At 44.4% G+C, this 22,792-nt stretch overlaps 1 protein-coding gene across 1 annotated transcript in view; it reads left to right on the forward strand.

The window, feature by feature from the left end:
* The first annotated feature begins 2,068 nt into the window (after positions 1-2,068).
* Positions 2,069-22,792, forward strand: part of LOC111976797 (DNA-binding protein SATB2-like) — a 54,980-nt gene continuing 34,256 nt past the window's right edge. The window contains 3 exon segments of the mRNA XM_070448051.1: positions 2,069-2,321; positions 17,475-17,699; positions 21,608-21,823. Of these exon segments, the coding sequence (XP_070304152.1) occupies positions 17,519-17,699; positions 21,608-21,823 (397 nt within the window). The 5' untranslated portion in view covers positions 2,069-2,321; positions 17,475-17,518.

The raw sequence follows: 22,792 nt of genomic DNA on the forward strand, positions 1-22,792 counted from the left end.
CTGATCAGTCTTGCGTTCATTCCGAGACGATAATTGGATCAGTTTTGTCTGACCTTTACGTCATGATGTTTGACGTCATTGGGCCGCCACTTAAAAAAAACGAATGTGACCCAAGCGTTTTCACAATATTTGTAGTCTCAGAGACTGTCTAATCGATTCCTTAAATCAAAACGCCAATTGTTATTTCATGCATTACGAAACACTGCAAATTGTAATAGGATGACCAAAAGTAGCGTTTGGGACTGCATTAAATATTGCTGCATGCGCACAGTATCTCCTAACCCATGCCCCCTATTGCCCCCCCCCCCCCCCCCCCTCTCTTTCTGAGACTGACTGGCTTGCAGGCACGCACGTGGACCCTCCGAGACCCTCTCGAGCCTGTAGACTCAGTTATCAAGTTGGCTGAGCTTTGCATCTCGAAGACATTAGTAGCATCATTGTGGCTGGTCCTCACATGTACTGGTGCCCATGAATGTGATGTGTCACACTGGCATTCCGAGTTTTTTTGCGTCAGTTGCAGCTAAATGGGCATAACCCTGGCATCTAGACTCCCTTTAGCATTYACATGCAGTGTCAAAACTTTTGCAAATGTTTCCAAGTTTTGACTGTGTTTATAAAAACAAAAAAACATAGGTAYTTTTCTATTGTGCATGCATACTCCTTTAGCATACACATTACATCATTCTTTAAAAACATTATTTATAGGCCTAATATCCAATTTAATCTGAAGGATTGGAGTCTTGCAATGACACCGAAAGTAAAGGTATTGCCACCGTGCCAACCGTAAACTGACATGCTYACGTTTTCACCTACCATCACACAATGTGGTATCGAAAGTGACCTTAGGCCACAACGAAAGCGGAAACGAGCTCATCAAATATTTAGGACAGACAGTTTTGTGTGGCCCTCTCCTTGTTGTACTGCAGTCACGACGACCTGGGGAGAGCCGTTCATTCGTTAGACCGTTTGGCCTCATTATTTATTAAAAGCCGGTGACATCTGTCGATCAAGAATGTAGTTTATTATGCAATGATTTCCCCTGACAGCGCACTCCTGCTGTATTTACACAAGACATCTAATAAAACAGACAGGCAAAGACAGACAGAGACAGGGACGGCTACAATATATGCACGTTTATTAGACTACTGATGTCTTTGTTGAGCATGGAATTAAACCTATAGACCAAGGCCTTTCTGTATCATCTGCATTCCTGATAGGCTAACTATTTATTGTTAAATAGGCTATTATCAGTAATAACAACTTGTATCTGGCGCAACAGCATATGTCCTGATTTAAATAGTAAAATCTATTTAAAAAACTCTTCATATAAAAGTTAACCTACTGACAAAGGCACACATTGTATCCGAAATCAAAAATGTGGGAATGGCGATGGCTCACAGTCTCACATCCAAATCAAATATTTGAAAGGGAAAAAAACAAGTCAGTGCAGAATATTAGGGTTTACAGCGAGACACGAAATGCTCATGCTGAGGAATAGGCCAAATTACTTTTGACGCCCCTCCCCTCTCCCCCGCGCTTGCTTTCTTCTTTCTCCACCCCTCTCGCCTCCCTCTTTTGTGAACGCGCTGTCAGTTAGCGCGCCCGTTGGCACGGGAAAGATTGAAAGTGACACACAGATTGTTTTGCGCGAAATTGTGACTGTTATATCGAGATTTCTTTAGTTAACACCTTCTCTTTGTCGCAGACATTGTGATTTCGGTCTGTTTTTCTTTTGCTTGAGCAACTTGGTTGTTTTGCCTGTTGTTCACTTGAACATTTTCCTTATGATGCGTTTTGCGTTTTCCTTGTTCCCGCCGGCGAAGAAGCCACGAGTTCAGAAGAGGACCGATTTGTGGCTCGGCCGTGTCTAACCGGGGACGACAGGACACAACGTGCGATCAAACGACTCCAACTGGCCGGTTGACACGTTTCTCTGCGCCGSGAGACGCAGCGGCTCGAACTCCAGCACGATCCCCGCGCACTCAGCAAGCAAACCTCGACGCACTGGTCTCGAGCGAAAGAGACACACTCTCTCTCTCTTTCTCTCTCTCTCTCGCTCTGAGGCGAACACCACTCTCAACCCCACTCTCACACAGACAATAAACCAACGCACATTGTCTACCTTTGTCTCCCATCTCTCTCATTTCTGTCGGACTCGCTCACATCCAGCGCTTGGGGCACGAAGTTGTGTCCAGCAGCACAGACTCCAGCCGATCTCTGCCGGTCGTGGACCCGACGCAGCCCAGCCCTGGATTCAATCATTTTAATCAATGGACAGAGCCTCCTCAACGGCCAGCAGAGGTACAGACACCCCATAAACAGTGAGTACTAGTCAGAGGTGTTCCGTAATGACTAACCTGACCATTTCCATCGATTTCACATTCATTGTAATAAGCCATTAATCTTGTATATCTTCTGACAACACATCAGCAGCAGCGATGTTATGCAGTAATGCAGTCGATTACGAGAAAGAGAAATCACTTGTTGCACCTAGGGGTAAATAGCCTATCTGGGGCTATAGTTTATTATTTTACCTTCAGATGTTAATTGAAAAGTACAACATAGGCCTAATAACAATGTCCTTTACCGTGAAGATTGCTATAATGGCTGTAGGCTATTGGTTTCTATCTTTATTAATAGGCCTGTAGCATATCGTATCTCCAATTCATATTGTTTTGGTCAGTTAATCCCCATAACAATGTAGGCTATTTGGACACAGCTTTCATCACCATACAAAACGATCTATTACATAATGTATTATTATTATTATTATTAGGCCTATATTAATAGTCCAATGTAATAATGACAATGAGAACAGTTATTATTTAATTAGCCTACTGATTAATAATAATAACTAACTATAACATCTCATGATTATTATTCAATATCCATAATTATCATTTCACATAGGCTACATGTGGGTTATTTAGGAATGTATCATTCTAGTTAATCTGATTGATGGTACCCGTGCGTTAGAAAGGTCAAAGGGAACATCTCGGGGAAAACATTTCTAGCTATGTATGCGGTTTCTTTAAAAAAAATGATTATTTGACTACTTTTTACATTTGGGATTGCACATTTTCAGTTGATGAAACGGTAACGTCTTCATTTTTGAGTAATAAAGTGGAAACAGTTACTTTGATAACTCCATGTGTGTTGTAAAGTGTTATATTTATCGTAGGCCTATCAATCAAAAATAGGTTATGTAGACACAGATTCCATTTTCTTTCTGTGCTGCCGTTGGAATAGTTTTTCTAAAAAACCTATTCAGTGTTCATAAGAATGTATCAATAGAAGCATCTCATTCAGAGTAGAGTTGACCCTAAGTCACAACAAGGTTTCTCTTTACCCTTTTTATTTCTCTGTAATGCAAATTTTTCCAAACAAATCATGAATGAACTATCCTGCATAGGCTGGGTTGCACATGCTATTCCAGCATATCTACTGTTCCAATGTTTGAGAGAATAACCTGTAAATTCACCGATTGTCTAGGAGACCTGCTACTCTCGCCAACGTGCGTGTTTGTCCCAATATGGAACATACTTATTTATATTTGTCTGTCTGTCTGTCTGTCTGTCTGTCTGTCTGTCTGTCTGTCTGTCTGTCTGTCTGTCTGTCTGTCTGTCTGTCTGTCTGTCTGTCTGTCNTGTCTGTGTCTGTGTCTGTGTCTGTGTATCTCTGTGTTCATTTATGTTGTCTTTTACTTTTAACATTAGATTAATATTTAACCTTATTGAATATTTGGATTTAGCTGTAGTTTTAGGAAAATCACACAATACACTGTGTCATGATTAGCATTTTTTTTGCACGTCTCTATAACATTTAAAATAATGAGCGAGCCATTACTTCTTGGAAGTTAGAAATTAACAGCCGAGTTTTGAATTTAGAATTACGTTAATTTCCAATCCTGAAGTTAAACCTACTGAAAAGATAAATATTAACTCGTTCATTCATTCATTAAATAATGTAATCAGTTAGCGTGAATTAATTGTATTTTCATTTGATGGATATTAGCCTATATTATTTGAAACCTATATTAAATATAATCAAATGTATTCTAATTCATCCAATAGCTTAGGCCTACATGTAATAATACGAGTATTAATTTTGACCGTTGCCTTCTAAGCACCCTTATAAAACCTATATGCCAAAATTCGTTGGTATAGACAATTGAATAATAAAGAAGCACTTTCGATTGATCTGCCACTATCCTCATAGGGTGGCTGAATAATTTTCACAGACCCAGTTTGCTTCTCTYACCTTGGTTAGACTGCGAGGTAGCAGCAGAAGCCTGTCGTTTCCCCTGCAGTATTAAACGATTTGGTAACTTGTCTAACTAACTGTAGGTCATCGTAGAAGCTCTAAGAAAGAGGCGTGCGTGATAGGCTATTTGTTATATTTAAATCGTATAATGTATGAATTGATTAGTGGCATAATAAGCACGTAATGGTATATGGGAATATATATTTTATATCTGTCTAATATTCCATGGCTACTTCAATCTCCTGTAGGTTACTAGGCATAGCTTGCTTTTCGCTAATACAACCTCCACCAATAGCCTACTAACGAGAAAAGCTTGGGCATATAGACTGATAATACTTGATCGTAATGCAGCAAAGTTATAAATGCCACTGGCAGTAGGGACAGTGTATAGGCTAGCCAATCTAATTTTTACAGAGGCGGGTCACCTGATCCTATCCTAAACAGAAGGCCTCTGACTCAAGTCTCTGCACCGTCAGGTCAAGGGCACAGACGAATTATACGAGTTTTTTTTGTGAGACATAGTCAAAAGGCCACGCCACGGGCAGCCAAACATGCAATTCTGACAGGAGGCGACCCTTCAACAGAAATGTTGCTTAATTAAGGTCTACATTTTCTCCTGCAATCAATACGTTCAACATGCGATCAGGGATTGAAGTAATGCGTTTTAGCCTAAATGGGAAACTGTCGCTCCCACCATTATGTCAAAAACAATTGTTGTGGCAATAGTTTTAAATGGTACTAAAAGCTATTCTTATTAAGTTCCAAACTCTCAAATAAATACGTGGATTCAAAACCCAGTGATCAGCTCCCAAGATTAAGTTACACAGAGACTGACTGTGCTCGGCCTGGAAATGCCCACAACCAGTTTACTCAAGTAGTCTACATTTATTTCATTTTGGGGAGTAGCTCTGGTAAATGCATGTAGGCCAAATCTAGTACAGTAGAGAAAGGAATCAGGAATGTTAGTTTTATTGTTGCCAGTTGCCACCAGTAAGTGGGCTAGAAGCATTATTTTCTTACACATGTCATCATCGACTATTTTCCTGTCTATCTTATGTGTTTGAGTAAACAGAGCCCCGAAGCAGTCCAACAAAAGTCTATGCCAAGCCCAAAGAAAAATTAATTCGTTTCAGCTCTTAAGATGTAGCTTTTTGTCAGTCACACCAGATCTCGTTCTGTTTAAAATKTGCCTAGATGTTGCGATTTTGGCGCAGTGCTCACATTTGATCGGCATTGGACAGGAATTGACCATATAGCGTGCGCAAATTCGTATCATGACCGAAGGAATAGATGAAATAGAATAGATGGAAAGCCGTGACTTTTCGCAGGGCGTTTTCTCCAACCATTACTCGTATTTCGCGCTCGAGTTATGGGAATTCATAACTGTAATATCTGTCAATTCATGAAGATAATGTTAAACTGTCATTGACCCTGAATTATTATAGCCTACGTGTGTCTACCCAAATGGAAACTATCTTCAGTTAGCTTATCACAAGCGCATCATCAGCAAAGCGCATCTTCCAATTTGAACATTTGAAGTCAGAGCAACTTCAGCAAACTTATTTCTGCTTAACTTTCTCACTCCAGAAATACGGTATCTGGTATATACAGTTATTTAAATCATTTCAAAATATCAGGAGCATATCAGAATCTACTGGATACTGAATGTGGACGTTTTGGGGATACAAGACAGGATTCACTCATTCATGATGAAATAGGAACATAACTGAATGCGTCAAGATTGCGTCAAAAGCAGCACGCTATCAACAAGTCTTGTCACCGCTGCATTTKTTGCGCCATCCCTCCCCTCACTCCACCCTGCACTGATGAAGGTTAACTTATAAACAGCAGGAAGCCATTATTTTCAATTATTTTGTTTGTCACAGATTCTTGCCCTTTTAACTTGGTCTTTGTTGTGTTCCAATCCACCCTTTCTTTTTATGACTAATTTTAAGACAGACCCTGTAAATGTGTTTCACAATGACTGCTTCCCTCCTCTCATCCCCCTTTTCTATGATATCCTGTTCGCTTCCCCTCTTCCCTCTGTTCTGTTCTCTCCTCTCTGTCTATTTTTCCTGTGTGAACCCATGCTATCTGTGTTCACATATCAAGAGTGGGTGTGTCTATGCTATTAAACAGCAGATTAGATATCAGCAGGGATGGTCTATGGGGAAATAGAGGGCACACTAATAATAACTTCGTATTTAGTCTTTGCCACTTCTTAGGGCAAATGATTGTGGGTTCGATTCCTGCTGGGGCCACCCATATAAAAATGTATGCATTTTTGTATGCACTCTATGTCACTTTGGATGAAAGTGTCTGCTAAATGGCATATGTAAATAAAGTACAGGACATAAAAGTGCATTTTGGTGTCATAGTTTTAACCAAAGACTTTGACTATATCAACTGTATCTGAGCCACAGCCATTCCTGGTAGTGTGAGTCTGGTGCGAGCTGCCGCTGCGGTGGGACTGAGTTGAGTTAGCTTTGGCATGTAGTGTGAGCCAGGCAGCGGTCCTGTTGATGTAGGTAGCAGGGTTGTTACTGTGTAGTTTATCTAGTTGCTGTGGCGTTGGCCCGTCGCTGCAGTCCACACTGCACATGATACACAGGACCTCAGGCTACGGTGTGTGAGACTACTGTCGTCACAGTGTATGTGTGTGTGTGTTCCCAGGCTGTATTATTCAGAGGGCTGGCTTGGGGTCCCATGTGTGTGCCTGTGAGTCAGTGTGTGGTCCTTGGAAGTGTCAAAGCAGCCAGCCTGTGTTGTGTGTGTGTGTGCTGGCTGCAGTTTGTGTGTTTGTGTGTTTGTGTGTAGGTGCATGCGCGTATATGTGTGTGTGTCTGTTTACGTGTGTGTGTGGGTGCGCACAAGGGGTGGGGTTATAAAGTCCTGCTGTTAACTCTTATCAAATGAGATGTTTATGAGAGAGCTAAACATGTTTGCCAGAAGGGCTCTCGCCCTCTCTCCCCCCTCTCCTCCCTCTCTTTCCAACTCTCCCCCTCTCTCCCCCTACCTCTAACTCTCCCCCTCTCTTTTCAACTCTCAACCTTTCTCGCCAACTCTTCCCCTCTCTCCCTTTCTCTCCAACTCTTCCCCTCTCTCTCCCCTTCTCTCCGACTCTTCCCCTCTCTCCCCTTCTCTCCAACTCTTCCCCTCTCTCCCCTTCTCTCCAACTCTTCCCCTCTCTCTCCCCTTCTCTCTAACTCTTCAGTCAATTGAAATAAATTCATTAGGCCCTAATCTATGGATTTCACATGACTGGGCAGGAGCGCCGCCATGGGTGGGCCTGGGAGGGCATAGGCCCACCCACTTGGAAGCCAGATCCACCCATTGGGGAACCAGGCCCAGCCAATCAGAATTAGTTTTCTCCCCACAAAAGGGTTTTATTACAGACAGAAATACTCCTCAGTTTCATCAGCTGTCCGGGTGGCTGGTCTCAGACGATCCCGCAGGGGAAGAAGCCGGATGTGGAGGTCCTGGGCTGCCATGGTTACATGTGATCTGCGGTTGTGAGGCCCGTTAGACATACTGCCAAAGTCTCTAAAATGACAGAGGCGGCTTATGGTAGAGAAATTAACATGAAATTCTCTGGCAACCGCTCTGGTGGACATTCCTGCAGTCAGCATGGCAATTGCACACTCCCTCAAAGCTTCAGACATCTGTGGCATTGTGTTGTGTGACAAAACTGCACATTTTAGTGGCCTTTTATTGTCCTCAGCGCAAGGTGCACCTGTGTGATGATCATGCTGTTTAATCATCTTCTTGATATGTCACACCTGTCAGGTGGACGGATTATCTTGCCAAAGGAGAAATGTTCACTAACAGGGATGTAAACAAATGTGTTCACAAAATTGAAGAGAAATAAGCTTTTTGTGCTTATTGAACATTTCTGGGATCTTTTATTTCAGCTCAGGAAACATGGGACCAACACTTTACATGTTGCGTTTATATACAGTACCTATTTCAGTCAAGTCAGGCACTGTATATATATATATATATATATATATATATATATATATATATATATATATATGTATATCACATTGTGTTTGTTGTTGTTTTTAATGTGGTGGTGCAACATTGTCAGTATAGATTCATGTCAGGCCAAAAGGTTGGTGCTTGTGAGGAGGAGCTATCATATTAATACCCAGTCAGGGGCCAGACTCTACAGTGCTACCATTTTGGTCAAATATTCTCCTAAATATTGTGCTGTGTTACCTGGGATTTTAATTTTGGAGCACCAGTGCCCTCAGACAACATTTAGTGTAACAGAAAGAAAGGAAAAGGGAGAGCTTCTTCWGGAGATGAGCTTCAAAAGTAGCTAGGATTCATATAGGCCCAATGTAGGCTACATCTCCATCTTAAAAATAMATTTTTCTGGTGCTCCTTAAACCTCTATTTTGTCATTCTTGGCAATTCTTGTCATTAATACTTTGAATATTTTTTATTGTGCTCCTAAATGTATTCATGTGCTCCTATTTTTTTATACTTAGGAGCACATGTGCTTCTTGTAAAAAATGGCAGCGTAGAGCCCTGCCAGTGATCAGAAGCTTTCTGACAATCCCTCCTCCCCAGTACACACACACACACAAACATACAGAGAGAGACTGATTTTAATATCTCTCCCTCTACCCATCTTTTATCTCTGTCATAGAGAGCAGCATTAGCCAACAGTTTGATAGCCCTGCTGTAACACAGGCTGCATCCCAAATGGCACCCTATTCCATATGTAGTGCACTACTTTTGAGTAGGACCAATAGAGAGCTCATCAAAAGTAGTGCACTATATTTGGAATATGGTGCCATTTTGGACATGCCCCAGGTGGTTATTGGAGAACAGAGCTTTGCTGAGTGTACGTTCAGTAATGTGATTAATCTAATCGTTCCTGGTAATATGACTAATAATGTGTCATAAGCCCTTCTCCCTTTCTGCTTTGCTTGTCTGTGGTGGAGCCTTTCATGAATACAGTCTATCACACCGTGAATAGATAGGCTAGAGTGGTACAGGCTTTGTGGTTTACTGCATGGGGCTAGGCATGGCGGCAAAGAGCTACTGTAAGTTTGTCTCTCTGGAGTTTGAGCCTTTCTCTGCTTTTTTTCTCTGCATCTCCATGGCTTATGTGTTATCGGTTGTTTCATTTACTTTGTTTTATCTGTTGTTTTGTTTTAATTTATATTTGTCTGTGTTCTTAGTTACAATGTTTCTCCTCTCCTCTACTTTTTTCTTTGTGTGTCTTCCTGTCTGTCCAAATTCTTGCTCTCTTGCACCATCTCTTACCCGTTAGGCTAGTGGCCAACCCTTTTTACCCTGACCCGAAGTAGAACAAAACACAACCATGTTTTTTCACATCTCTAATGTCTCCCATTTATGAAAGGGATGATTGTGAAAAAATATTTTACTGCAAAAGTGATTCAATTGATAGATATTGTTTTCCTGTAATGTGGTTATGCTACCATGTGCTTGTGTTGTGAAACACATGAACACACATTGAAAAGCTAGTTGACATCAGCTATTCAAACACAAGAGGCATGGCAGTGCCACTCATAGCCCTAGTTATACCAAGAGCCACATGCAACCCTTTTAAAGACCCAGTAACACAATACTAAATGAACCACAACAATTTATATGCAGGAAAAGGTGTTTGAGTGTAATTATGTTGGCCATATTAGATTCAGAATAAAATTGATTTACATGAAAACACTCTTCATGGCGTGAGTGTTGTACACAATTCTGAGATTTTTTTTTAGAAAATTCCTATTTATATGTGATGTGACAATGTCTGAGCCGACTTGTTTTCCTTCGAGCCGGTTACAACAGCCACAACATCAAAATACGTGCTGCTGGATGTGTTCAGGCAGGACCATGACTTGGAAAGTTGTCTATTAATCAGCCACCAGAAAGTAAAGCTTACATTCATCATAAATATTCATAGTTGATATTTCCACCTATTGTATCTCTGTGTTTACATGTCTATATTTCCACCTGTTGTATCTCTGTGTTTACATGTCTATATTTCCACCTATTGTATCTCTGTGTTTACATGTCTATATTTCCACCTATTGTATCTCTGTGTTTACATGTCTATATTTCCAAGATGTATGAAGATATGATGTATGATGTATGATACAAGATGTATGAAGATGCGGACGACTACTTGTATTCCACATTTTAGCAATGTCAGAGTTTGCAATATTGGACTACATGAGTTATTGGCCCACCCCCATCCAGCCAGGCATTATTCAGTACTTTTTGAGTTTAGGGGGTGTGTCACAATATCTATCAATTTTGCTACTTTTGCACAACTATCTGATTCATGTTTCATGTTTCATAGATGTGAAAAAAACATGGTTGTGTTTTGTTCTACCTTGGGTAGGGGCATCTCCAAAAAATGTGGAAGCCTTGCCACTAGCCTACCTCACCCTATTCCTTTCACTATCTGTTCCTCTCTCTCTCTCTCTCTCACTCTCTCACACACACTATCTCTCTAGCATGTGCGCACCTACTCTCAATCTTTCTTTTAGTATCCATTTCTCTCTTTCTCTCTCTCTGTCTCTCTCTCACACTCCATAGAGTTTCTGTTTGTAAGTACACTTACATCAGTTGTACAGCATTTACTGCCCTCAGTCTCCTGTGTGTGGCACAACGTGCTCAGAGCACCGCTCTCCTGACAGAATTTGGAGCAGAAAATGCGAGAGAGAGAGAGAGAGAGAAAGACGGGGGGGAAAGAGATGAAATAGAGAGAAAGCCAGAGAGGAAAAGAGAGAAAGACAGAGGAAAAGAGAGGAGGTGGAAGAAAGCAGGAGAGAGACAGAGATAAAGAGAGGAGGTRGAAGAGAGAAGAGGGAGAGACAGTCTCCTTTTACTCACTTTATACACAGTTCCACCCTGTCATTGGGACTATTATAATAGTTATTATGAGTTGGCTGATGGTACCAGTATTACAAATGATGATGGAATCATGAAGACTGCTCTATGTCCAGTATAGTGTAGGCGGGTTTAGAATTACACGTGTGTTTGTGTGTGTGTGTGTGTATTTCACGTATTGTTTATAGGTGTGTTTATTGCTGTGTAGTATTTTCCAATCAGTAAGGGTGTGTCTGTATTTTTACTTTGCGATCTTATGTCTGTGCGTGTGTATTTGTTTTGTCTATATGAGAATGTGGAATTTAGGAGTAGCCTATTTTGTAGATTAAACCTGAAGTGTCCAAGATAATCAAAGTAGTGAATTTCAAAGAGTGTTTGTCTAAATAGCTGCTCAGGGATTCAAAAATGCCTCCCTGTCTGCTCTCTATTACCACAAGGCATAACAGTGTGTCCTTCCCTATTGGACAGATATTTAACATCTTATCCAATTTGTAAGTCGCTCTGGATAAGAGCGTCTGCTAAATGACTTAAATGTAAATGTAAATGTTATCGACTCAGCATTAACTGCCGCTTTTCTCTCCCAGCAGATCTCCCAGAACCACACGGTATGATGTCTGGTGAACTTGATAAGGTCTAGTTATTGAACAGTTATATCTGGTCTGCTAAACAGATCAGTTTAATGGTCATGAAATCTATTGATATATCAAGCTGTCATGAGAACAGCTATTTACTTTTGCCCACACATGTACAATGTGGAAGTGCTTCTTAACTGTTACACAACTCTTTGTGTGTGTGCGTGTGTGCCTGCGTGCATGACTTTGTCTACGCACTCATATTTTCCACTGTAAGGCTAGGACACAGAATTCACCTACACACACACCCACAGACACACACAACCCCAACCCCCTCCCCTCTCCCATTGAAGGTGAAACCCCATGTTGTCCTGTGAAGGAGGAAAACAATGACACTATGAGACATGGGTGGCTCTGCTCTGTTTTCAGTACGGTCCACAGGCATTGTCTGGCACCGGGTTTAATATTTAATATACTCCACATTCTTACACTATCCATAATTCAGAAAAAGGAATGTTGCACCGGATCACTGAGTTTGAAGGAAAAGAGAAGGGTTTGTTGTAGATATTCATACTGTAAAGTGAGGCTGCTTCTGTATGTGGGTTTGGTCTGTCTAGTCTTGAGACAGGTTAATGCTCAGGACATTGGAGAGGCAAAGCATTGTCTTCTGGGCTACATCGGCCTCATCAGTACAAGTTGACTTCGCTGGGTCTTTACAGTAACAAACGTCACATTAAAACAGGTTTCAGTGTAGATCTGTTTGAGGTTGACACCATCTCTAAGGTTGCCACCCAGTATGTGGGCATAAGAAAATGTGAAATGCTTTTTTTTATCTCCTCAAATATTTGTGACTATGGTGGAGGAGGTTCTGAAGGAAAGACGGGTGCTGAGATGCCGGCAGGCAGCAGTGAGGGGTGATTGGGATCGTCGGCTCCTGAGGGTCAGGTTGGGACTTGTTGAAGGGGAGGAGGAGGGGAGAGGTTTGTCACAAATGTACTGAGAGAGAGGTGAGGGGAGCTGAGTGCAGGGTGAGCGAGGGATGTGGCCCTTTCAACATACAATGATTAGAGGTTATGCAAAAGATAAAACTACAGGGAATAGATTAAAGCTCCTACTGTGACTTGGGTTAGCTTGCATGTGGGGCTAGCCTATTACTGTCCTTGTAGATCGTTTTGTCCTTTCTTGTTCAAATGATATCCTTCCTGGTGGCTAGTAAATAATCATCTAGTTTACAGGAGGTTGGGAGCCAATTTCTCTCCATGCAGTTTATATTGGAGGAGAGAGTTGAATAGCTGTTCCTGAAGCTGTTTACATTAGACTGTGTATTATAGCAATACCATTTATATGTGGCTATTCTATTGTTCTTGAACAAGAGCTGGCCAGTTTTGTTAAAATGTGAATTCTGAGAGAGAGGGAGAGGGAGAGGGAGAGGTGAGAGGGAGAGGGAGAGGGAGAGGGGAGGGGAGAGGAGAGGGAGGAGAGGTTGAAGAGGGAGAGGGAGAGGGAGAGGGAGATCCTAACTACTGTACTAGCTAGCACTGGAGCACATTTCTTTCCATTCAAAGGTCCTTCATATTTCTTCATGCCGATCTTATTAAACTCCAGAGAATTCAGCCACTTGCTTTTTTGGGCCCACGCAAAGTTTCTTCTTAATCCCGCCACGGCTAATGTTTTTAATTTATTATTCATTTAGACATTTCACCCAACCTCGTAATTCCTCTCAGATTGGAGGTGTATGTGGGCAGTTTTCTTTGGGTTCCGTGGTCGGTGGTGTTTTTCTCCTCTGTAGTGGAGAAATGAGAGGCGTTGCCCCATGCGGGAGCCGGAGAGAGAGAAGAGAATAGAAGAGGGAGAAGGAGAAGAGAGGGAGAGAGACCACAGCATGAAAACATTGTCTTCGTGGGGACTTATGACAGCGTTAGCAGGGAGAGAGAGACTAGGTCTGTAAAAACGATCAGGAGGGTGGGGCTTTGGTTGGGAAGAGGATGGAGATCATCCCTCTCTTTCAAACATGTGTTTTGATCTTTCTTCACATTTCTTATTTCTTGGTCATCCCTCTTGCTCCCAAAATAATCATATTTTTATTTTCTTCCCCTACTACTTTTCTCTTTGTTTAACATTGAAAATGTGTATCATTTAGCAGACACTCCTATCCAGCAACTTACAGGAGCTATTAGGGTTAACTACCTTGCTCAAGGGCACATTTACCGATTTTTCATGAAGTCGGCTCGGGGGTTGGAACCAGCAAATTTTCGGTTCCTGCCACACCACTAGGCTACCTGCCGCCCACATTTCTTGTAACGTAGGCTGCTAAATAAAAGGTGCTATATAATAATACACCTTCTTACCATCTCTCTTCAGTGGGTACCCCTTTCTAATTCTCACTCTTTTCTCCTCTCTTTTTCTGTTCTCTCTCTCTCTCTCTCTGCCCACCTACTCTCTCTCCCTCACTCAGACATAGTTCACACACATTGTTGGCTGGCAGTGTCCAAAGACTAGTATGCAAATATGACCGGTCCATTTGGCTTGTGGGTGTGTGTGTTCTCTCTGCTCTTTGATAATTGGCAGGTCTCCTCTATTGCCTAGCAGCCTCTCTTATGGACAATCCCAATATGAGCGCTTTGGCAGACCAATTATACTGATCCCAGGACACTGCACACACACACAGGCCCACCACACACAGAGGCACACTTTCACACCATTCCCACACGACACACACACACACACACACACACACCACACACACACCACACACACCACCACACACACACACCACACACACACACACACACACACACACACACACACACACACACCACACACACACACACCACACACACACACACACACACAACACACACACACACCACACACACACACACGGTATATTTATACATATCTTCTTCTGTCTCTCTCGGGACACACCAGAACAAAACGTCACTCCTGACTGACTGTGCGAGTGCGAGGCTAGAGACATAGTTGGAATCCCTTACTGTTGAGTAGACCTTCACCACCCAATGCCCTCCACCTTCACACACACGCCCAGTTTACATTCCCCACATGCTGGTGCAGAACCTCTCTCTCTCTCTGTCTTTCTCGTCTCTCGCTATCTCGCTCTCTCGCTCTCTGTTCTGTTGAGCCTAACTGTTTGTTGATAATGCAGATAAGCTACCAGGCTCCTTAAAACAAGCCTGGGGTTTCAGGGATAGGATAGCCACATGTTTGGCTATTCTGTTTCTGTCTCTGAGGAAGTCTGCGTGGTATGTGGGGGAGGGATATTCTTTACAGTATGTCTGTATGAGTGAAAACTTAGTGATTGTATTTTCATATATCATTTTGGTAGTTTTTGGGGACTGATCTTTTTGCCATTTTCCTTAACTTTCTTTTACTTTCTTCATTGTCGCTGTCTGTGCCCCTCTAGGCCCTTACCCTCTGCTATCGCTGTCTGTGCCCTCTAGGCCGTTACCCTCTGCTGTCTGTGCTCCTCTAGGCCTTACCCTCTGCTATCGCTGTTGTGCCCCTCTAGGCCGTTACCTCTGCTGTCTGTGCCCCTCTAGGCCGTTACCCCTCTGCTGTTCTGTGCCCCTCTAGGCCCTTACCCTCTGCTATCTGTTTGTGCCCCTCTAGGCCGTTACCCCTCTGCTGTCTGTGCCCCTCTAGGCCCGTTACCCTCTGCTGTCGCTGTCTGTGCCCTCTAGGCCCTTACCCTCTGCTATCGCTGTCTGTGCCCTCTAGGCCGTTACCTCTGCTGTCTGTGCCCTCTAGGCGCTTACCCTCTGCCTGTCTGTGCCCCTCTAGGCCCTTACCCTCTGCTATCGGCTTGTCTGTGCCCCTCTAGGCCGTTACCCTCTGCTGTCTCTTTGTGTGGGGGGCGGGCATTCAGCTTGGGGGTAGGGAGGGTGGGAGGGGGGGGTGGGTGGGTTGGGGCGGGGGCGGGGGGGGGGTGTAGGGGCGTGGGCTCTGGAGTGGTGAATTGGGGGGTGAGGGGGAGCAGGATAACGGTCGGAGGGGGTGTGTAGGGGGTGCGAGAGGTGGGTGGGCGGGGTGGTGTGGGGTAGCAGAGGGCTGGGGATGTGAGAGGTTTAGGGGCAGGCCTCGGGGCGTAGGGGCGCGGGTGGTGGGGAGGGGGGGGGAATGTATGGGGAGGAGATAGGGCGCGGAGGTGGTTTGGGGGGGCCAATGGGGGGCAAGGGGCAGACGGAGACTGTATCAATGAGGCCATTATAAGTGGTGCAGAATTAGGTGTTGAGGTTCGTGGAGGGCGAAACGGGCCAGGTGGGCGGGCGGACCGTACCAGGTGCGGGGGGGGTTTATGGGTCGTGCCTAGAGCCGGGGGACGGCGACTGGGGGCGTGGGGATCAGCAGTGGGCGGAGCGGGGTGTGCTATCAGGGGTTAAAGGTAAATTAGGGAGAGCCGCCGCCACGCCGCGAGAGAACTAGAGGAGTAGGGATCTATTGGACGGCCGGGGCGCGTGGGTAGGACGGCCCACGGAAGACGGGTCGGTGGGAAGGCCGGGGGGGGGGGGGGGTGCGGGGGGTGCGAGAAGGAAGGCGGGGGGGGGGGGAGGTGGTGGCGTTGTGGTGGGGGGCGGGTGCGGGCGGTGGGGATGGGGGGACCGACTGTGGGAGGAGGGGGGTGGGGGGGCGAGGCCCCTCTAGGCCCTTACCCTCTGCTATCGGCTGTTTGTGCCCTCTAGGCCGTTACCCTCTGCTGTCTGTGCCCCTCTAGCCCTTACCCTCTGCTATCGCTGTTTGTGCCCCTCTAGGGTTACCCTCTGCTGTCTGTGCCCCTCTAGCCTTACCTCTGTTATCTCGCTGTTTGTGCCCTCTATGCCGTTACCTCTGCTGCTCTGTGCCCCTCTAGCCCTTACCCTCTGCTGTCTGTTGCCCCTCTAGGCCTTACCCTCTGCTATCGGCTGTCTGTGCCCTCTAGCCCTTACCCTCTGCTGGTCCTGTGGCCCCTCTGGCCCTTACCCTCTGCTGTCTGTGCCGCTCTAGGCCCTTACCCTCTTGCTGTCTGTGCCCCTCTAGGCCTTACCCTCTGTGCTATCTGTGTCTGTTGCCCCTCTAGGCCCTTACCTCTGCTAGGTCGCTGTCCTGTGCCCCTCTATGCCGTTACCGCTCTGCCTGTCCTGTGCCCGCTCTGCCCCTATGATACCCTTCTGCTGTCTGTGCCCCTCTATAGGCGCCCTTCTACCCTCTGCTGTCTGTGCCCCTCTAGGCCGCTTACTTGCGTCGCTGTCTGTGCCCTCTAGGCCCTTACCCTCTGTTCGCTGCTGTGCCCTTAGGCCTTACCCCTCTGCTTCCCCTCTAAGGCCCTTACCTCTGCTTTGCTGTTGTCCCCTCAGGCCGTACCCCTCTGCTTCTGTTTGCCCTCTAGGCCTTACCCTCTGCTTTGCTGTCTGTCCCCTCTCTAGCCCGTTACCTCTGCTGTCTGTGCCCCTCTAGGCCCTTACCCTTTATGCTGTCTGTGCCCCTCTAGCCTTGCTGTCGTTCACCCTCTGCTGTCCTGTGCCCCTCTAGGCACCTTTACTCTGCTGTTCTGTGCCCTCTAGGTCTCCTTACCCTCTGCTGTCTGTGCCCCTCTAGGCTACCACCTTATCCTGTATTGTTGCCTGTAGCGAGGCCCTGTGCTGTTGCCTCTAGCCTTACCCCTCGCTGTCTGTGCCCCTCTAGGCCCTTACCCTCTGCTGTCTGTGCCCCTCTAGGCCCTTACCCTTTGCTGTCTGTGCCCCTCTAGGCCCTTACCCTCTGCTGTCTGTGCCCCTCTAGGCCCTTACCCTCTGGCAGTAGCCCCACCTGGTGGTTGGAGGGGGATGGAGCGTGGTGGCGGGGAGAGCCCCCGCATGCAGGACAGTCCTGAGCGGGAGCGGCGGGGGGGCAGCCCGGACCTCAGTGGACCCCCGCCAGGGAAGATGGGGCGTTTGGAGCTCAACGGGAGCCCCACTGGGCCACGCCTCCTACGCCACAACGGCCACCCACACAGACCTCTGGGAGGTAGGATGCGCCAAAACACACCCACCGTATGCACTTGTACACATTGATAGAAACTACCTTCCATCCAATGTTTTACACAAATCCAATGCTTTTTAAATCTATGATGGGGAGTGTGCAAGTGTGGAGAATCAGGATACAACCACACTCACAACCTTGATAGTTAGTCTCTGTTTGTCTTTGCCTTACCCTCTGGTAACTAGGACCAGAATGAGGGTTTTGGACACACTCCTGGCCCTAGTTATACTCCACATTGCCATGCACGCTAGAGTTCACAAGCCCATTGCAGTATTTTATAGGAATGTGTAATAAGCCTAATCCTTAGCATTGAGTTTGCATCAATTCAATCCCATACCAGGCTGTGCTGTGTAGATCTAGTGCGTTCCATAAGAGTGCTCTTTGGGCACTGAGGGAACTATATAGCACTGAGGTTATTGAATAAAGTAGGGCTATATAAAGCTGATTTATACTCCTCTCTAGGTTATCGATCACTCTGCATACATAAGATTGTTAATATATGTGTGAGATTATATAGTACACACACACACAATGGAGAATATTAGAGGAGACAGGAAACTTGGAGATGAGTGTGATACTGTAGGGGGAAAAAGAGGGAGACAGGGAGATGGTACTTCTCTTCCTTTGCCCTGGCAGCAGCTGGACTGGATGGTTAGTCTTAATGAGGGGTTGTCTTTGAAGGTAGGAAAGTCAATGTGTCTCCTCCAAACCACAGCCCAGCCATGAGGACTGGGCCTCACACACAGTCACATACAGCATATAGGTTCTATGGCGCACTCTCACATTCACGTGTGTAATATTGAACGCATTCACACAAACACACTGTAGGCCTATGAACACTCACACAGTATACACACTTTCAGCTGTACAGTACATTAATAGATGTCTAGATTCATACACTGAACAGAAATATAAATGCAACATGTAGTGTTGGTCCCATGTTTCATGAGCTGACATAAAAGATCCCAGAACATTTCAATACAGATAAAAATATTATTTCTCTCAGATTTTGTGCACAAATTTGTTTACATTCCTGTTATTGAGCATTTCTCATTTTCCAAGATAATCCATCCACCTGACAGGTGTGGTATATCAAGAAGATGATTAAACAGCATGATCATTACACAGGTGCACCTTGTGCTGGGGACAATAAAAGGCCACTCTAAAATGTGCCGTTTTGTCACACAACACAATGCCACAGTTGTCTGAAGTTTTGAAGGAGCGTGCAACTGGCATGCCGAATGCAGGAATGTCCACCAGAGCTGTTGGCAGAGAAATTAAAGTTAATTTCTATACCATAAGCTGCCTCCAACATTGTTTTAGAGAATTTGGCAGTACGCCCAACCGGCTTCACTACCGCAGACCTTGTGTATGGCATTGTGTGGGTGAGCGGTTTGCTGATGTCAACGTTGTGAACAGAGTGCCCCATGGTGGTGGTGGGGTTATGGTGTGGGCAGGCATAAGCTACGGACAACGAACACAAGTGCATTTTATCGATTAGCAATTTGAAAGCACAAAAATACCGCAACGAGTCCTGAGGCCCATTGTGAGGCCTCTTCTTTTTAAGGTATCTGTAACCAACAGAGGCATATCTGTATTCCCAGTCATGTGATATCTATAGATTAGGTCCTACTGAATTTATTTCAATTGACTGATTTCCTCATATGAATATTWTTGTTCAGTATAGATCACACACATGCATATATTTCAGGTATATACAGTATTACACATGTCCATTCCCTCACATTTCCACCACTAACAAGATCTGGAGGAAAGGAAGGAGAGGGTGATAGACACAGAGAGAAACTAAGAGTTACAGAAAGAGAGAGAGAGGGAGAGGGAGAGGGGGAGGGAGGGAGGGAGAGAGAGAGTGGGGGAAAAGAGAAAGGTTTTGGCAGAGAGAGAGAGAGAGAGAGAGAGCGAGAGAGAGAGAGCTGGTTGGAGCTGCTCTGTGTTGACAGTTATATTTCCCTGTTGGGGGAAATTCACTTACTTGAATTGGCACAGAGCTCCAGTGTGTAATTCACTCCATAAGAGCCCATCGAACTGGGAGCCGGGATGATTAATGGAGAGGAAATAGAAATATAGGAATTGACTGATTAAAACAAGGGAGAGAGAGAGAGGCTCTAATGGTGCTGCTGCGTCGTGTGCGTGTGGTATTGCTCTACTCTTATTATTAGTGCTGGGAGTTTGCCTAATGCTCAGACCCTCATTTCTTGTGAGAGCCTTAATTAATTGCCAGTCGACAGGTGGCCTACAATCAAAAGCCTTTCAGGAAAAAGAGGGATATTGGTGAAGGAGGAATCATGTGGTTGTTGTGAGTCAAAAGGATAGTGATATCTGATAGTGGGGTGGGATTTTGGGAGTGGTACTAAAAATAAGAGATACAATAATGAAAGATTGAGAATTAGTTTATTTTAAATGTTGACTATTGTGTTAACTTGTAAACACTAGCAATAGTCGCTGGTTATCATTCTACAGTGTGCTACATGACTATTGTAGTAGGGTGAAGTTCCATAGAAAACCACAGCAGTTGAAACAATATTGAATATGGGGTGAAAAACATCATGCCTCGATGCTGGGAGCGAAAGAGCCCTAGATGTCAGCTGATGTGGTCAGGAAAAACTCCTGGCCTCTACTCACTGCAATCTTTGACAGTTTGTGTGACTGCCCGACCGACGTTGGTGACCTGTGGGCAGGTAACTGTGCCAGGTCTGATGTGAAAGAAGGCTCTGGGCAGTTGTTTATTTAAAAAATATATATATTTCACCTTTATTTAACCAGGTAGTCCAGTTGAGAACAAGTTCTCATTTACAACTGCGACCTGGCCAAGATAAAGCAAAGCAGTGCGACAAAAACAACAACACAGAGTTACACATGGGATAAACAAACATACAGTCAATAACAAAAACAAAAACAACAACACAGAGTTACACATGGGATAAACAAACGTACAGTCAATAACAAAAACAAAAACAACAACACAGAGTTACACATGGGATAAACAAACATACAGTCAATAACAAAAACAAAAACAACAACACAGAGTTACACATGGGATAAACAAACGTACAGTCAATAACACAGAAAAGTATGTAGGTATTGTGTGGACCATTATCACTCTGGGAATGGTTACCACGCTCCAGCTTAATCCATGAAATTAATAGTTAAATTATAAATAATCTACAAGTCCTTGCAATAAATCGTCCAAAGCAGAGCCGTTGAAACTTGCATAGCATGTCCACTGAATTCTGTGTAACTTTAAATGATGGAAGAACTGATCATGGACACAATAGCTTGTATTAGCGTTTGATCCAGAAAGCACCAACTGTACTCTTGTGGCATTCAATCAATGTAAATAACTTTGATAGTTAAGCAGTCTCAAGCTTATCAATTCATACTGACTCTTTGAATGGTGATTCTCTCTGCTAACTTTTTATGATGTCTTTGCATATCCATTTTTATTTCACCTTTAATCTAAAGAATATCCTTGCCATTAGATTAGCTTCTGTCTATTACTTGAACAGGATTTAAGAGACACAAGTATACTACAAAACTGAATAAACAGCCATTCAAACGATCCATTGATTGTTTCAGGTAATTTATATCAGCAAATTTCAAATGAACTTCTCATATAATATATATAAAGTATTCCATGCAGACCTAATTAGATATAATATATATTACATTATAATATATCATATTTTACCTTCTTAGCATAAGATTTACTTAGCCTAACGTTCTGGTCAATTTCTCTCTCTCTCTCTCTCTCTCTCTCTCTCTCTCTCTCTCTCTCTCTCTCTCTCTCTCTCTCTCTCTCTCTCTCTCTCTCTCTCTCTCTCTCTCTCTCTCTCTCTCTCTCTCTCTCTCTCCTCTCCTCTCCTCTCCTCTAGGTCTGATGATCCCAGTGTTCTGTGTGGTCGAGCAGGCAGGGCCTGACGGAGGGATGCAGCGTGAACGAGAGCGTGAAGAGCTGGAGAGGAAGGAGGGACACAGAGAGGAGCATGCTGAGTTTGTCCTGGTCAGGAAGGATATCCTCTTCAACCAGCTTGTGGAGACAGCCCTGCTGGCCCTGGGGTACTCCCACAGCTCAGCAGCTCAGGCCCATGGTGAGTACTGTAGCCTACACACTGACCCACAGTCAGACTACTGTATCAACGAAGCACCAGCCACAAAGACTCTACCTGGTACTGAGTTAGAGCTATAACTGATCTAGGGCCAGTTAGCAATACAGCTGAAAATGCAGACAGTTCTCCCACATACACACACCTGGTACAGAGTTAGCGCCACTGCAATCTGGCAATGCACACCGTCAGTCCCATACTGTAGGCCTACTTAACACTTAAAGTTATCACCTTGGAACATGGTGTATTTTCAACTGATTTATGACCAGTAAACGCAACAGACCAGCTCTAAACGGATGAACTGGTACTGAGTTCCAGCTTTGGCACTGCTGTATTCCAACTGATCTAGGACCAGTTCACACACCGATATAGGACAAGGCCAGCTACACAAAGTGTTATAGAGCACACAGCAATAATTGACTGTGAGGGACTCTAGCCAGACGATACACTGACTGTTATGGTGTTTTGTGCTCTCAGGGTAGGACTAAGTAAAGAATGGTTGAAAAACACAACTAAAGAACAGACAGTCTGAAAAACTCATTAAACACAGAACAAAGAGTTGAAAAATAATGAGTCTAGTTCCTCCAAGAGGCAAAAAGACTATGTGTGTGACTAAATGTATCTAAGTATATGCACATGCTTTATTGTGTGCGCTGTGTATGTGTGGGAATGTTTATGTGTGAGAGGTCTAGGGGAGGAACATAATAATGGTGGAATTTATTGTTGCACACATGGTTGTCATCTCCAGGAGGACAGTGAAGTTTACTTGTGCTCACTAAAGTATGCAGCACATTCTAACTGCAGGGAGTTGCTTCACGTTGATATATGGTAACAATAGACACAACCAGGCAACTGAGATACATTGACTTAAACTGAAATGGCGTGTGAATAACGGTGTGTGAATAATGGCGTGTATGAAGACACCCCATATTACTCTATCCTTTTGTTAATTCG

Source organism: Salvelinus sp. IW2-2015, linkage group LG2, assembly GCF_002910315.2.
Source record: "Salvelinus sp. IW2-2015 linkage group LG2, ASM291031v2, whole genome shotgun sequence".
NCBI classification, from domain to species: domain Eukaryota; kingdom Metazoa; phylum Chordata; class Actinopteri; order Salmoniformes; family Salmonidae; genus Salvelinus; species Salvelinus sp. IW2-2015.